Source organism: Rhinoderma darwinii, chromosome 1 (genome assembly GCF_050947455.1).
Source record: "Rhinoderma darwinii isolate aRhiDar2 chromosome 1, aRhiDar2.hap1, whole genome shotgun sequence".
Lineage (NCBI taxonomy): Eukaryota > Metazoa > Chordata > Amphibia > Anura > Rhinodermatidae > Rhinoderma > Rhinoderma darwinii.
This window is the reverse complement of record NC_134687.1, coordinates 457,676,476-457,692,593: the sequence shown is the minus strand read 5'-3', so window position 1 is coordinate 457,692,593 and position 16,118 is coordinate 457,676,476. Positions and strand designations below refer to the sequence as shown.

The 16,118-nt window shown below is 40.3% G+C and overlaps 1 protein-coding gene across 2 annotated transcripts in view; it reads right to left on the bottom strand.

Annotated features, from left to right (window-relative positions):
• TANGO2 (transport and golgi organization 2 homolog) overlaps positions 1 to 16,118 on the bottom strand; it is a 256,910-nt gene that overhangs the window by 12,567 nt on the left and 228,225 nt on the right. For both annotated transcript variants that reach the window (XM_075832535.1, XM_075832529.1), the window contains exon 6: positions 14,651 to 14,721. In XM_075832535.1, coding sequence (XP_075688650.1) covers positions 14,651 to 14,721 — 71 coding nt within the window. The remainder of the gene's footprint in view (positions 1 to 14,650; positions 14,722 to 16,118) is intronic.

Genomic DNA, 16,118 nt, shown 5'->3' with positions numbered 1-16,118 from the left:
TGTACTATTGGAGGCTCAGATAGAGGTGATTGAGACATTATTTACACAGTAAAACTATAAGTCTATCGTTACATAACAGAGCTGGTATTTCAGTATGAATGGGCTACAGTATTGTTGGAAAATAAATGCGAAAGGATAGAGAGTATGTACATATAGATAAGGTTTTGCATGCAGCTCCCCTGCTACTCCTAGGCCTCCGGAGTAGGGGCTATACTCATCTCTTCCTGGAGACTGTATTAGTCTATATACACTTTTATGCCTCATTAGTTGCAGTTGCCATAAAGTACATCTTGCTGCATTATCTCTACAGACAATGACACAAAGCAAGCGTCAAAACAAACATAGAAAATTACCTTAAATTCAGGAGGAATCAGCTATACAAAGATGGTGGCCACATTAGAGGAAGGCCAGTGACGATGTTATGGCCCTGCAACTATGGCTAATAGCAGCACATCACTGAATGAGGAGATTGGATTTTGGCAAATGCTGCCTCTCTATCTATGAATCTTGGGGCAGCGGTTGCCAAGTCATTTGAAGGGAGAGCTACTGCTCTAACACCCTTAAAAAACAGGCAAGTGGCAGGCAATTGCTAAAATAACAAAAAAGAATATTATGGTACGTTTATTGAAAGAAGTTCAATCTATTTAATAAAATGTATTCTGCCCATTACGTGTATTTATATAAGCGTACACTCTTACATTTTATGAGTAACTAGTTATAAAGAGTTAATTGTAAAGTTAATAAAATGTTATAGAGTACATATGGCAAATAATAGTATAACACTACATGGCCGCTTCACACCATGTATACAATGTGGTCCAAAAACAGAAAGTTGGTAAACCTGCAAGTATATGACTTGGCCCCCATATGTTTGTATGTTTGGTAGAAGGAAATAAGATTGTATGTTCCACTGGGCAGGGAAAGAAGAGTCATTATGTTCCCTGTACAGTGTACGGTTTTGGCAGAACTATAAAAATAATAAAATCAATAATAAATGAATGCAGTCAGTACAATAAGCACATAAGTCGTCTCTTTCCTTTACCTTATGTACTACAGAGGAAAGTTTTGCTGCATTGTACATTGAGAAACAATTCATTTGTAAGTTAGAAAACCAAACATTTTATTTACTCAGTACTCACCTGGGCTTGTGTTTCTGCATCGCAATTTCCATTACTTTCACGAGTGCTATAAATGCTATCCGACATTTTCCTGCGTCATGTTATATAGCACTCTGAACTCAAGCCTGTCACCTCAAATATAACAGGACTAGAGTTGCATACACAATGCACTTGACGGTCTTTGGAGAACCACAGTTAACCATTAAATGTCAGTCAGTGCTTTCAAGTGTAACAGAAAGGAATGACAATGTGTAATGGATCAGCATGGGATATATTTCAAAAGGCAGCTAGTAAAACCCACTGATTTGGGAATGAATTGCAACAACAGGGGACATCCGTGATGGAATGTGAAGCAATCACAAGAAAATCCATATTGGTCTTGAGTCTTCTTTTCCTCATCTATTGGAGTCAGATAACATTTTGCACTTAAATTGAATGTCTTTTCAATGGCTCCCCAGCTGATCGTGCATCATTAGACATGCTATAAACATACTGAGTTTAGAGAGAGCTAGACTAGATTGTAACAAGGGCTTCGCCAGGCGACAGCCTACCTTTGTACATCGATTAACCCTTCACACAAGCAACCATAATCTAATTTGAATTGCATTTAAATCTTGTACGCTTAAAGGGATTGTATAAGATGAGAAAAAAAACGTTTGCTTTTTCATCTTAGTAAGGCTTCATTCACATATCCTAGGGCTCTATCCTGACATTCCCTCGGAGGTGCCCTGACAGACACAAATGAAAACCATAGGTTTCTGTTTCCATCACCATTGATTTCAATGGTGACGGATCCGGTGACGATGGTTTCCGTTTGTCTCAGTTGTGCAAGGGTTCCATCGTTTTGACGCAATCAATAGCTTAGTCTAGGGCTATATTCTGACGAAAACCTCAGACGGAACTTTAGAATAGAGCCCTAACGGATATGTGAACGAAGCCTAACAGCACCACTCTTGTTCATGGGCAGTGTCTGGTATTGCAGCTCAGGCCCATTCACTTGAATACCAGACACATCCCGTGGAGTGGCGCAGATTTTTGTCTTTTTTAAAAATAATCCCATACAATTCATTTCAGACCAGAGCTAAACAACAAATATAGGTGTGTATGGCAGTAGCTGAAATGATTAGTATTGCAACCCTGTGCATCTTCCTATATATTGCTATGTAGCCCGAACCTACAGTGAAGGAAATAAGTATTTGATCCCTTGCTGATTTTGTAAGTTTGCCCACTGTCAAAGACATGAACAGTCTAGAATTTTTAGGCTAGGTTAATTTTACCAGTGAGAGATAGATTATATAAAATAAAAAAAAAGAAAATCACATAGTCAAAATTATATATATTTATTTGCATTGTGCACAGAGAAATAAGTATTTGATCCCCTACCAACCATTAAGAGCTCAGCCTCCTCCAGACCAGTTACACGCTCCAAATAAACTTGGTGCTTGCATTAAAGACAGCTGTCTTAAATGGTCACCTGCATAAAAGACTCCTGTCCACAGACTCAATTAATCAGTCTGACTCTAACCTCTACAACATGGGCAAGACCAAAGAGCTTTCTAAGGATGTCAGGGACAAGATCATAGACCTGCACAAGACTGGAATGGGCTACAAAACCATAAGTAAGATGCTGGGTGAGAAGGAGACAACTGTTGGTGCAATAGTAAGAAAATGGAAGACATACAAAATGACTGTCAATCGACATCGATCTGGGGCTCCATGCAAAATCTCACCTCGTGGGGTATCCTTGATCCTGAGGAAGGTGAGAGCTCAGCCGAAAACTACACGGGGGGAACTTGTTAATGATCTCAAGGCAGCTGGGACCACAGTCACCAAGAAAACCATTGGTAACACATTACGCCGTAATGGATTAAAATCCTGCAGTGCCTGCAAGGTCCCCCTGCTCAAGAAGGCACATGTACAGGCCCGTCTGAAATTTGCAAATGAACATCTGGATGACTCTGAGAGTAATTGGGAGAAGGTGCTGAGGTCAGATGAGACTAAACTTGAGCTCTTTGGCATTAACTCAACTCGCCGTGTTTGGAGGAAGAGAAATGCTGCCTATGACCCAAAGAACACCGGGACGGTGTTCTTTGTCAAGATTGAGGTGGAAACATTATGTTTTGGGGGTGTTTCTCTGCTAAGGGCACAGGACTACTTCACTGCATCAATGGGAGAATGGATGGAGCCATGTGCCGTCAAATCCTGAGTGACAACCTCCTTCCCTCCACCAGGACATTAAAAATGGCTCGTGGCTGGGTCTGCCAGCACGACAATGACCCGAAACATACAGCCAAGGCAACAAAGGAGAGGCTCAAAAAGAAGCACATTAAGGTCATGGAGTGGCCTAGCCAGTCTCCAGACCTTAATCCCATAGAAAACTTATGGAGGGAGCTGAAGGTCCGAGTTGCCAAGCGACAGCCTCGAAATCTTAATGATTTACAGATGATCTGCAAAGAGGAGTGGGCCAAAATTCCATCTAACACTTGTGCAAACCTCATCATCAACTACAAAAAACGTCTGACTGCTGTGCTTGCCAACAAGGGTTTTGCAACCAAGTATTAAGTCTTGTTTGCCAAAGGGATCAAATACTTATTTCTCTGTGCACAATGCAAATAAATATATATAATTTTGACTATGTGATTTTCAGTTGTTTTTTTTAATATAATCTATCTCTCACTGGTAAAATTAACCTAGCCTAAAAATTCTAGACTGTTCATGTCTTTGACAGTGGGCAAACTTACAAAATCAGCAAGGGATCAAATACTTATTTCCTTCACTGTATATCTGTGACAACACGTGCAATACATGAATATTTGACTGTAGTCATTGGGTGTCTTTTTTCATGCTTTGTATAATACTGCCACTTTTTAAAGTATGCCACAAAGCTGTGATGATGTCAACATATGTCTCATGGGACTATAGAGTATATGGGCTAAGTCACCAGCACGTGCGGATTATTTAACTCCCCAGTAACTAATAGAGACTCCAATAAGCATTAAATAGAACACAGGAGAAAAAGGAGTCAGAAACTATTAAATAATATAGATTGCCAAAGGCATAGAAAAATACAAATTTTATTGGACAATACAAATAACATGATTAAAAATAGACTACAAATCAGAAAAACTGTATATCTCCAATTGTATAGGAGGGGAACTAGGATCACAGTAGTTGAGTAAATGACAGTACAGAGAGCAAATTCTGTCAGCCGCTCTAGGTAATTACAGTGTAGTTTATGCAATAAGAATGAAAAATTACATACAATCATATGCAATGTTGTTACATATTACCAAAAAGATAAGTCTTATAACAGGTAGTGGAAGATAACAATAGTAGTGAGTAGAGAAAGTCTCCATACAACCACACCTGTTATGTAAATAGACATAGGATATTTAGCTCAACCTGTCTTGAGCACAATCCAGGTGAGTGCATATATAGATTTGTAAATAATATTACAGGTATTAGGACTGCAGTGAAACCGACACTGGTACTGACCCCAAGGGGTCTCTCCATACCTGGGAGTTACTACATCCACGGAACTATATGGGTCAGTACCAGTACTCCTGCAGGAATAAAGACCAGACATGTTGAAATCCAACATGCCCGATCCTTCTTTGCCCAACCATATGCCTTCGGGGGAAGAGTCACAACACCTCCATAGACATTAGATCATTGTCCGATCCCTCCGAATTCAGCGGGCTCTGCAGAAGTTCACCTAATGAACATCTTAAAAGTTTTTGTGTGGGTAAAAGGGAAAGGCGGGAATTTGTATTTGACCTGCTTAAAAAAAGTATTTAGTATGTAAATGTATTTGAGAAGGAGAATTTATTTTTTTATGTAAGAGATGATTTCGTTTTAAAAAAATATTCCTGTAAGCTAACACAGAGATAATACATATGTCCCAATAATGACTTTTGAGGATGTTAATTTGATTGGGGAGAAGTTCATTTTTGAAAATGGAGTTTTACTTACACAAAGACCTTAACATTTGTAAATCCCGAAGTTTACTAATGAACTCTCCTTGGCGGCAAATGGGATAAGCCATTATATAAAAGAGTTTAATGAAGATAACTGGGGCATCATTATTGTATAATGAGGGCACCAATTAGAGAATGACAAAGTTAAATAGGTCAGCAGATCAAATGCATAGTTACGTAAACATAAATAGCTATATAAAAAAGGCTGTTTTTTCTTAAACTATTAAAATATGCAGCAGAGGCTCAATCACACTGAATACTGCAGATCAACTACTATTGAAACTCATGAGAAATAACCTGCTGGGAGTAATAAACAGTATTAACTCTAGCTTGCAATATATGTTGTTACGCAGCACTCGTTCTCTGACATGTGACCACTTCTTATGCTATTCTTTGAGCAACTTTATGGTCGGATACATTTGACGGTTCTCAAGTTCCCCAGATGCATTTTGACACAATTTGCTGTGTGGTTGCAAGGTATATTTTTAAGTTAAAGGGGTTCTTCACTTTGGACGATCCCAACTTGTTGGAAGGATCCCGTGACAATAAACTGGTCACAAAGTGTTCCCCCCGCTGAAACTCCCAGCTCGCTGTAATTTGCATGGAAACCTGGCACTAAAAGTGCCCATAGACATTAGATGAACGTCAGCCAAACAACGATCTCAGCAGGGCGAACCAACCGACCATATAATATGTATAGGGGTGTCCTGACTTTACCCCAATGTCTGTCAGATGTGGGGGGGGGGGGGAGAAGGATAAGGCATGTAGAATTTCAACATGTCCGATCCTCTGTTCTCACGGGAGATAAGCCACCAACAATGAGTACACATGCATGCTTAGACGATAGTATATGTTTATGGGGGGGGGGGGGAGTCGGGAGGAATAAATGTCGGCCGAACGAGCATTTGGCTGACAGCGGTGTAGTCACCATAAAAGCTATGGACACCTTTGGGGGTATTTTTTTTAAAATTGCAGTGGCTGTATTATGTGCTAGAAAAAGACAAACAAAAAAAACCAAACACAATTTAACAATTGGTTGTTATCAAAAATTGTCGTCCGTTCGGCTTCTGCAGCACGAATGTATTCTAGTACGTAACAGCTTGCTAAATGACGTTTACAGTGAAATCCGTCAGACCGTTTGTCTGACTGCTTGTTCTCTAGCCCCTATCTCTCCTCTCCTGAACGATCTGCTTAGCTGATTTATGACCAAATCAAAATTGATACAGCATTATGTAGCCAGTCCTAGAATACATGCAGGCTGCAGAAGCCCAACCGAGCACAACAACCAGTCGTAAAAGTACATCTAGTACATAATACAGCCGATGCAGTAAAAAAATAAAATAAAAAAATGGCAACAAAGGGTGTCCATACCCTTAAAGTGTTTCATTTCACAGGAGAAATTAGGCATTGCCCATTCAAATAATTGGGATGTCTGTGTAATACAGGATAGGACAGGTTCTCCAGACAGAGAGATGCTCTGTTTAGCCACTCACTATTCTGGTGAAGAAATAAGGCTCAGGGGACCCCGCTCCATTAACTCAGAATTACCTAATAGTGTATATGAAAATTTATTTTCTACACTGAACAACCCTTTTAACCCCTTAATGACCAGCCCATTTTAGACCTTAACCCCTTAAGGACGCAGCCTAGTTTTGGCCTTAAGGCTCAGAGCCCATTTTTCAAATCTGACATATTTCACTTTATGTGGTAATAACGTCGGAATGCTTAAACCTACCCAAGAGATTCTGAGATTGTTTTCTCGTGACACATTGGGCTTCATGTTCGCAGTAAAATTTGGTCGATATATTCAGTGTTTATTGGTGAAAAATTGCAAAATTTAGAGAAAATTTTGAAAAAATTGCATTTTTCAGAATTTAAATGCATCTGCTTGTAAAACAGACGGTTATACCACCCAAAATAGTTACTAGTTCACATTTCCCATATGTCTACTTTAGATTGGCATCGTTTTTTTAACATTCTTTTATTTTTCTTGGACGTTACAAGGCTTAGAACATAAACAGCAATTTCTCATATTTTTAAGAAAATTTCAAAAGCCTTTTTTTTAAGGTACCTCTTGAGTTCTGAAGTGGCTTTGTGGGGCCTATGTATTAGAAACCCTGATAAAACACCCCATTTTAAAAACTAGACCCCTCAAAGTATTCAAAACAGCAGTTAGAAAGTTTTTTAACCCTTCAGGCATTTCACAGGAATTAAAGCAAAGTGGAGGTGAAATTTGCAAATTTCATTTTTCTTGCTGAATTTCAATTTTATTCATTTTTTTTTCTGTAACACAGAAGGTTTTACCAGAGAAACACTACTAAATATGTATTGTCCAGATTCTGCAGTTTTTAGAACTGTCCCACATGTGGCCCTACTGCGCTCGTGGACTAAAACACAAGCCCTAGAAGCAAAGAAGCACCTAGTGCATTTTGAGTCCTCTTTTTTATTAGAATATATTTTAGGCAGCATGCCAGGTTTGAAGAGGTGTTGAGGTGTCAAAACAGTAGGAATCCTCCAATAGTGACCCCATTTTGGAAACTACACCCCTCAAGGAATTCATTTAGGGTTGTTGTTACCATTTTGACCGCACAGTTTTTTCACAGCACGTATTTGAATTGGGCTCTGAAATGAAAAAAATGTCATTTTTTCAAATAAAATGTCATTTGTGATCAAAATTTCTTATTTTCACAGGGAACAAAATACCCCATTTTGTTGCCCAATTTGTCCTTCGTGTGGCAATACCCCATTTGTGGGAATAAACTGCCGTTTGGGCCCATGGGAGGGCTCAGCAGGAAAGGAGCGCTATATGTTTGTTGGAGTCCAGATTTTGTTGGATTGGTTTTCGGGTGCCATGTCGCATTTGCAGAGCCTCAGAGGTATCAAAGCAATGGAAACCCACCAAAAGTGACCCCATTTTGGAAACTACACCCCTCAAGGATTTCATTTATGGTTGTTGTTAGCATTTTGACCACACAGTTTTTTCACAGCACCCATTTCAATTGGGCTGTGACATTAAAAAAATGACATTTTTTCCAATAAGATGTAATTTTTTACCAAAATTTCTTATTTTCACAGGGAACAAAATACTCAATTTTGTTGCCCAATTTCTCCTGAGTGCATCAATACCCCATTTGTGGCAATAAACTGCTGTTTGGGCCCATGGGAGGCCTCAGAAGGGAAGGAGCGCTGTGTGTTCTTTGGAGTACAGATTTTGCTGGTTTGGTTTTCGGGTGCCATGTCGCATTTGCAGAGCCCCAGAGGTATCAAAGCAATGGAAACCCACCAGAAGTGACCCCATTTTGGAAACTACACCCCTCAAGGAATTCATTTATGGGTAATGTGACCATTTAGACTCCATAGTTTCTTCACAGAACTTATTTGAATTGGGCTGGGAATTAAAAAAAAATATATTTTTTCCAATAATATGTCATTTTAGCTCAGAAATTCTTATTTTCACAAGAAATAAAATACTCCATTTTGTTGCCCAATTTGTCCTGAGTGCGGCAATACCCCATTTGTGGTGATAAACTGCCGTTTGGGCCCATGGGAGGGCTCAGAAGGAAAGGAGCGCTGTGTGTTCTTTGGAGTACAGATTTTGCTGGATTGGTTTTCGGGTGCCATGTCGCATTTGCAGAGCCCCAGAGGTATCAAAGCAATAGAAACCCACCACAAATTACCCCATTTTGGAAACTACACCCCTCAAGGAATTCATTTCTGGGTGTTGTGACCATTTTGACCCCATAGTTTTTTCACAGAACTTATTTGAATTGGGCTGGGAATGAAAACAAAATTATTTTTTTCAAATAATATGTAGTTTTGGCTGAAAATGTCTTATTTTCACAAGAAACAAAATACCCCATTCTGTTGCGCAATTTGTTCTGAGTGCCGCAATACCCCATTTGTTGTGATAAACTGCCGTTTGGGCCCATGGGAGGACTCAGAAGGAAAGGACCACCATTTGGCCTACTGGGGATTTTCTAGTGCGAAGTCATGTATGCAGAAGCCCCTGAGGTACCAGTACAGTTGAAACCCGCAAGAAGTGACCCCGTTTTAAAAACTACACCCTTAAGGCATTCATTTAGAGGTGTAGTGAGCATTTTGACCGGAGACCTACACCCCATAAACTGTAATGTGGGTTCTCCCGGGTATGGAAATACCCTACATATGGCTGTTATCAGCTGCCTGGACACACAGCAGGGCTCAGAGGGGAAAGACGAGGGGGGGATAAGCTGTGCGGGGGGCATCAGGGTAAGTAAAATTGGGGTAAATTATAAACCAAGGGATGTATGATACATTTTAAAACACTTTCATACAGAGCTCTGGTTATTCGGGACACGTGTCACATTGATATATTGTGTCATCCATTATCGCCCTCTTATAGCAGACTTTGCACCTCTTTTGACTTTTTCCCTTCTTGCCAGTTTGGGGAACTTCTCCTGGAAAGTGTTGCCCTGGTACGATGCGTGTGGGCTCGCTTCCAGAAGTACTGGGTGCCCCCCCTTCTTGGTCCCTAAAGATTAGGTTCTTGATAATCACCTCTTGAAATTCCAGGAAAGTTCCCGTCTGGCCTGCACATCGACGTAGCATGTACGCATTGTACTAAGCCATCTGTATGATGTGCCCGGCCAGCTTCTTATACCACACCGCATGGCGCTGTCGGGCTTCAGGATTTGATCTTACAAGTCCACCCCTCCCATGTACCTATTGTAGTCCAGGATGCAGTCTGGTTTGGGGGTGGCCTTTCCTCCATATATCCTAAACCTGTAGGTATACCCGGATGCACTCTCACAGCTTATACATCTTCACGCCATACCTTGCCCTCTTACCCGGCAGGTACTCGCGGAATTGAACCCTCCCTTTAAAATGTACCAGGGACTCATCAATAGAAATACACTTCTCGGGGGTGTATGCTTGGGAAAACCGGGCACTGGAACGGTCTAATAGGGGTCTCCGTTTATACAAACGGTCAAAACTGGGGTCATCTCGGGGTGGGCACGGCTCATTATCAGTATAATGTAAGAAGCGAAGTATTGCCTCATTTATTTATTTTTTTAGGTTCCAGTTCAGTTCTGAAGTTGCTTTGAGGGGCCCATATATTAGAAACCCCTATCAAATACCCCATTTTAGAAACTAGACCCCTCAAAGTATTCACAACAGCATGTAGAAAGTTTATGAACCCTTTAGGTGTTTCACAAAAATTTAGAGCAATGTAGAGGTGAAATTTACATTTTTTTTTTGTCAGAAAATCCTCTTTATACCATTTTTTTTATAACACAAAAGGATTTATCAGAGAAACGCAACTTAATACGTATTGCCCAGATTCTGCAGTTTTGAGAAATATCCCACATGTGGCCCTAGTGCGGTAATGGACTGAAGCACCGGCCTCCGAAGCAAAGGAGCACCTAGTGGATTTTGAAGCCTCTTTTTTATTAGGCACCATGTCCGGTTTGAAGAGGTCTTGTGGTGCCAAAACATTGGGAACCCCCCAAAAGTGACCCCAATTTGGAAACTAAACCCCTTGAGGAATCCATTGTAGTTTTCTTGGGGTGCATGCGGCTTTTTGATCAGTTTTTATTCTATTTTTAGGTGGCGTGGTGACTAAAAAACAGCAATTCTACTATTGGTTTTTTTTCCGTTTTTTTTTACAGCGTTCACCGTGCGCTATAAATGACATATTCACTTTATTCTGCGTGGCGATACGATTACGGCGATACCAGATGTTTATAGTTTTTTTTTATGTCTTATGGCGTTTGCACAATAAAATACGTTTTGTAAACAATCATTTACTTTTTGTGTTACCTTATTCTAAGAGCCATAACTGTTTTATTTTTCAATCAATAAAGCCGTGCGAGGACTTATTTTTTGCGTAACGAACTGTAGTTTCCATCAGTACCATTTTTAGTTACATGCGACTTTTTGATCTCTTTTTATTCCATTTTTTGGGAGGTGAAGTGACCAAAGAATTGTGATTGTGGTTCGGTTTATTATTATTTTATTTTACGGCGTTCACCTTGCGGGATAAATAATGAAATAATTTTGTAGTTCAGGCCGTTACGGACGCGGCGATACCAATTATGTATAGTTTGTTTGTTTATATATTTTTATTAATAATAAAGGACTGATAAGGGAAAAAGGGGGATTTTTACTTTTATTACTTTTAAATCTTTTATTTTCTTATTTTTACACATCTTTTTTTAACTTTTTTTTTACTTTATTACTTTGTCCCATTAGGGGACATGAGGGCAGGAGGCTCTGATCGCTATTCTAATACACTGCACTACATGCGTAGTGCAGTGTATTAGAACTGTCAGCTACTCACTGACAGCAAGCATAGTGGGTCCATTGTTTGGTGTCCGGTTGCCATAGTCACCATCGCCGGCCGCTATCGCGTAGTTGGCCGGCGATGGCAGCTTAACCCCTAAAAAGCTGCGATCTCTATAGAATGCGGCTTTTAAGGGGTTAATCAGCGGGGACACAGCGATCGGTCCCCGCTGTAGGAGCTGTGACAGCTGCTGAACAAGACAGCAGCGTCACAGCTCCTGTATGTGTCGGGAGGACGGCCGAAACGGCCGTTACTCCCGAGACGTACTATTACGGCATGGAGCGCGAACGATACAGCTGCCATGACGTAATAGTACGTCAAGGAGCGGGAAGGGGTTAATGACTAAGTCATTTTTTACGTTTTTCCATCGTCTCATTCAAAGAGCTATAGCCTTTTCATTTTTGAGTCGACATAGCTGTATAATGTCTTGTTTTGTGCGGGACAAGTTGTAATTTTTAATAGCACCATTTTGGGGTACATAGAATTTATTGATTAACTTTTATCAACTTGTTTTTGGGGGGAAAATAGAAAAAAAACAGCAATTTCGCCACACTTTTTTGCGTCCTAAATTTACGCCGTTTACCGTGTGGTATAAATAACACATTAACTTTATTCAGTGGGTTGTTGCGATTGCAACGATACCAAATTTTTTATAGTTTTTGTATGTTTTACTACTTTTACACAGTGAAAACACTTTTTTTTCAAAATTATTTGTTTTTGTGTCTCCATATTTGAAGAGCCGTAACGTTTTTATTTTTTTGGCGATGCAAATGTAGGAGGGCTTTTTTTTTGCAGGACGACTTGTAGTTTTTATCGGTACCATTTTGGAGTAGATGCGACTTTTTATCACATTTTTTTTAAGTCTGGATTCAAATAAAACAGCAATTTTTGCATGGTTTTTATTTTATTTTTTTACGACGTTCACCGTGCGGGTTAAATGATGTAATAACTTTATAGTCTGGGTCGTTACGGACGCGGCGATACCAAATATGTGTAACTTTTTTTACTTTATTTTGTTTAATAATAAAGCAGTTTGCAAGGGGGAAAAGTGGGAAAAGTGGGTTTTTCATTTTTTTTTTAAACTTTTTTACTAGTCCCACTAGGGGACTTCACTATGCGATTATCCGATCACATTTATAATACACTGCAATATTTATATATTGCATTGCAGTGTTTTATGCCTGTCCGTGTAAAACGGACAGGCATCTGTTAGGTCATGCCAGAGGCACGATCTAGCAGGCATTCACGACAGGCAGACCTGGGGGCCTTTATTAGGCCCCCGGCTGCCATCGGAGACACAGACACTCGGCGATCTTATCGCCGGGTGTCAGTGGGATGAGAGGGAGCTCCCTCCCTCTCTCCATAACCACTCAGATGCGGTGCACGCTATTCAGCACCACAACTGAAGGGTTAAACGGGTGAGATCGATACGAATATCGATCTCACCCGGTCGAGCAGGGACGCCCCCGCCCTCAGCTACCTCTGGCAGCTGAGAGCAGGGAGGTTTGACAGCTACCTGCTCTGTTTACTTATTCCGATGCAGCGACGTAAAAAGTCTATTGCATCGGAATAAAGCCCGTTAGTGACCGACGTAGAAACACTATGGGCCGGTCACTAACGAGTTAAGGATCGTTTGAATAGTCTGACCACCTTTCCTGTTAACTCCTTTATAACAACAGTATTTCTCCCCCTTGTACAGGATTTACATTTGATGGCCTATATCTTAGGATAATGAGCAAAACAAAGGGGAACCCATTTCATTGTTTATTAAGGCACAGTGACATACAAACGAGAGTGGCTGTGCCTGGTACAGCACCTCAGCCCATTCAAGTGTACAAGGCTTAGTTGCAGTACCAGGCACTGCCAAACCGGCACAGCCATGTACAAATGAGTGTGAATGTGTCTAGTACTGCAGCTCAGCCTTGTACACTTGAATGAACTGAGCTGCAGTACCAGGCACTACCAGACTTGTGCGTATCCTGACAGTAAGCAGTGCTGTGCCTGGATAAATCAATAAAGGGGCCACCATTCAAGCTCTATGGGAGAGAGGGAAAGAGCCAAGCAATGCACTTGACGGTTTCAGTAACTTCCATAGAGCTTGTATGGAGCAGCAGCAATCATGCCGCCACTTCAACCAAACAGCTCTAACATAGACGTGCGGATGGGGAGAAACGGGGGACTAGGGACCTTGTTCTAGTGATCAGTGGGCATTTCAGCGATGGGGCCCCCAGCGATCACACATTTATCACCTGTCTTGTGAGTTTGGTGGGAAAACCCCTATTATTGATAATTTTCTTTCAAAACAAATCTAATGCTTACAAGTTCTGCATAATCTTAACCCCCTTACGGCCACAAACAGTGTTTGTAAGTCGTAGGAGGAGGGTGGTTGTATGGAGCGGGCTTACGGGCTGAGCCCGCTCCATACGCTGTGGGTGTCAGCTGTATATCACAGCTGACACCCTGCTCTAACTACTGGATTCAGAGAGAACGCCGATCCCAGCTGTTTAACCACTTCGATGCTGCAGTTAATAGCGACCGCAGCATCTAAGCAGCTGAAACAGGGGGGCAGCCCCCTACGTAAGCCCATTGCCCTCTACCACAAAACGCGATTGCGGGGTGCCTATGGATGTCATGGCAGCCTGGGACCTAATCAAGGTCCCCAGGTCAGCCAGCTTTGTGATCCTATTAAGATGTAATACCAGCTGGTTTAGAACGGAATACACTGCAATACGGAGAATAGAACGGAGCCCTGACTGACACAAACGGAAACCAGAGGTTTACGTTTTCAATGGTGACAGATCCGGTGCAAATGGTTTCCGTTTGTCTCAGTTGTGCAAGGGTACCGTAGTTTTGACTGAAGCAATACCGTAGTCGTCTACGCTATTCATTATGTTAAAACGATGGAACCCTTGCACAGCGGTGACAAACGGAAACCACTGGCACCGGATCCGTCACCATTGAAATCACGTGTGATGCAAACAGAAACCTATGGTTTCCGTTTGTTTCAGTCAGGGTCCCGTTCTGACAGGAAGCTCTGACGGAACATCAAAACGGAACCCTGATGCAGATGTGAACGAAGCCTTAAAGACATTTGAACTTAAGGATATATTTATGCATATTATACAAATAAGTGGGTACAGTAGATTTATCTACCTTATATTACAGAAGAGTAGTTAAATAAAAAATCCATTCACAAATGTTATTATACTTTATAATAAAAGATGACGACTCACCAGATTTTAGTTGGATTGGCTCTCTTTCTCCTTTGGATCCATAATAGTAAACTACATCTCCCTTTGTGTTGCTGAATAAAAACAAAGTAAGATGAATGTTATAATTATTTCTCCTATAGTAACCATAAGTTTCTTAAATAAGAACTATAAAAATAAGACTGCAGATCACGTCAACTGCATACGCAAGCAGCATGGTACTCAAGGTCAATACAAGAACTTTTCCCTTCATCTCCTGACACTAAAGAAAGGTCACATATGAAATAGTTTATCAAAGAATTACATAATATGAACCACACCAAAGGGAATAATTCATTCAGAATCTGTTCAGCAAGGTTGCCCTAGATTATTCATATTAATTGATGAATTACATTGTATTGAAGGAGTACACAACTATTAAGAAAACGGCAGTATAGATCACTAGCTTTTAGCAATATAATAATGCTGGGTTCACAAATCAGTTGTGTCTGGCCAGTTGCTTTATGTCTGAGCCGGACACAACTGATGCCATTTTTGTGCACTGGCTGTGCATGGTCTCATAGTGTAGGACACTGTATGTGTTGAGGCTGGAGAGCCTAGGGTTTATTTCTATACTGAGTTGTAAAACTGTTTTACCATGTATGAAGATAATAAAGCTGGTTGCGGATAGTTTTAAGCCTAAGGGTATGTTCACACGCAGTGAGCAAAAACGTCTGAAAACAGCTCCTGATTTTCAGACGTTTTTTTAACAACTCGTGTTTTTCGCGAATGAAAAACGCCTCCAAAAACGTCCCAAGAAGTGTCCTGCACTTCTTTTGATGAGCCGTCGTTTTACACGCCGTATTTTGACAGCAACGAGTAAAATAAAGGCTCGTGGGAACAGAACATCGTAGGCGTATTAGGGCCGTTTTTTTCAGGTGTAATTCGAGGCGTAAAACGCCCGAATTACGTCTGAAACCACTGCGTGTGAACATACCCTAATCTATTGTGTTTGAGTGAGAATTTTACAGAGATGGCAATCCAGTAAGCTAACTTTTCCCCAAGTTGTCACAATGTATGTATGTATGTATGTGTATATATATATATATATATATATATATATATATATATAAAAGCAGTCAAGGGTTATTTTTATTTTACACACACGTATATCTATATATATATATATATATATATATATATATATATATATATATATATATATATATATATATGTATATATATATATATATAGTTTCGTTTGAAAGGCATACAGAATATAAATGGGCAGCAGACTATGAAGAAGAACATCTAGTATTAAATTCAACCTTGACAATACTCTGTTGATCACTGATAATATATTTCTATAACTACTTAAAAAGAAACCTCATCAGATTCTAATTGGACTTTCCAAGGACAATGTCTTCTGCTGTTGGCAGCAGATTCTGTCATAGGACTACAAAGTCTATGATAATAAAGAATTATGTAATACATCAATTTCAAAATATAATTC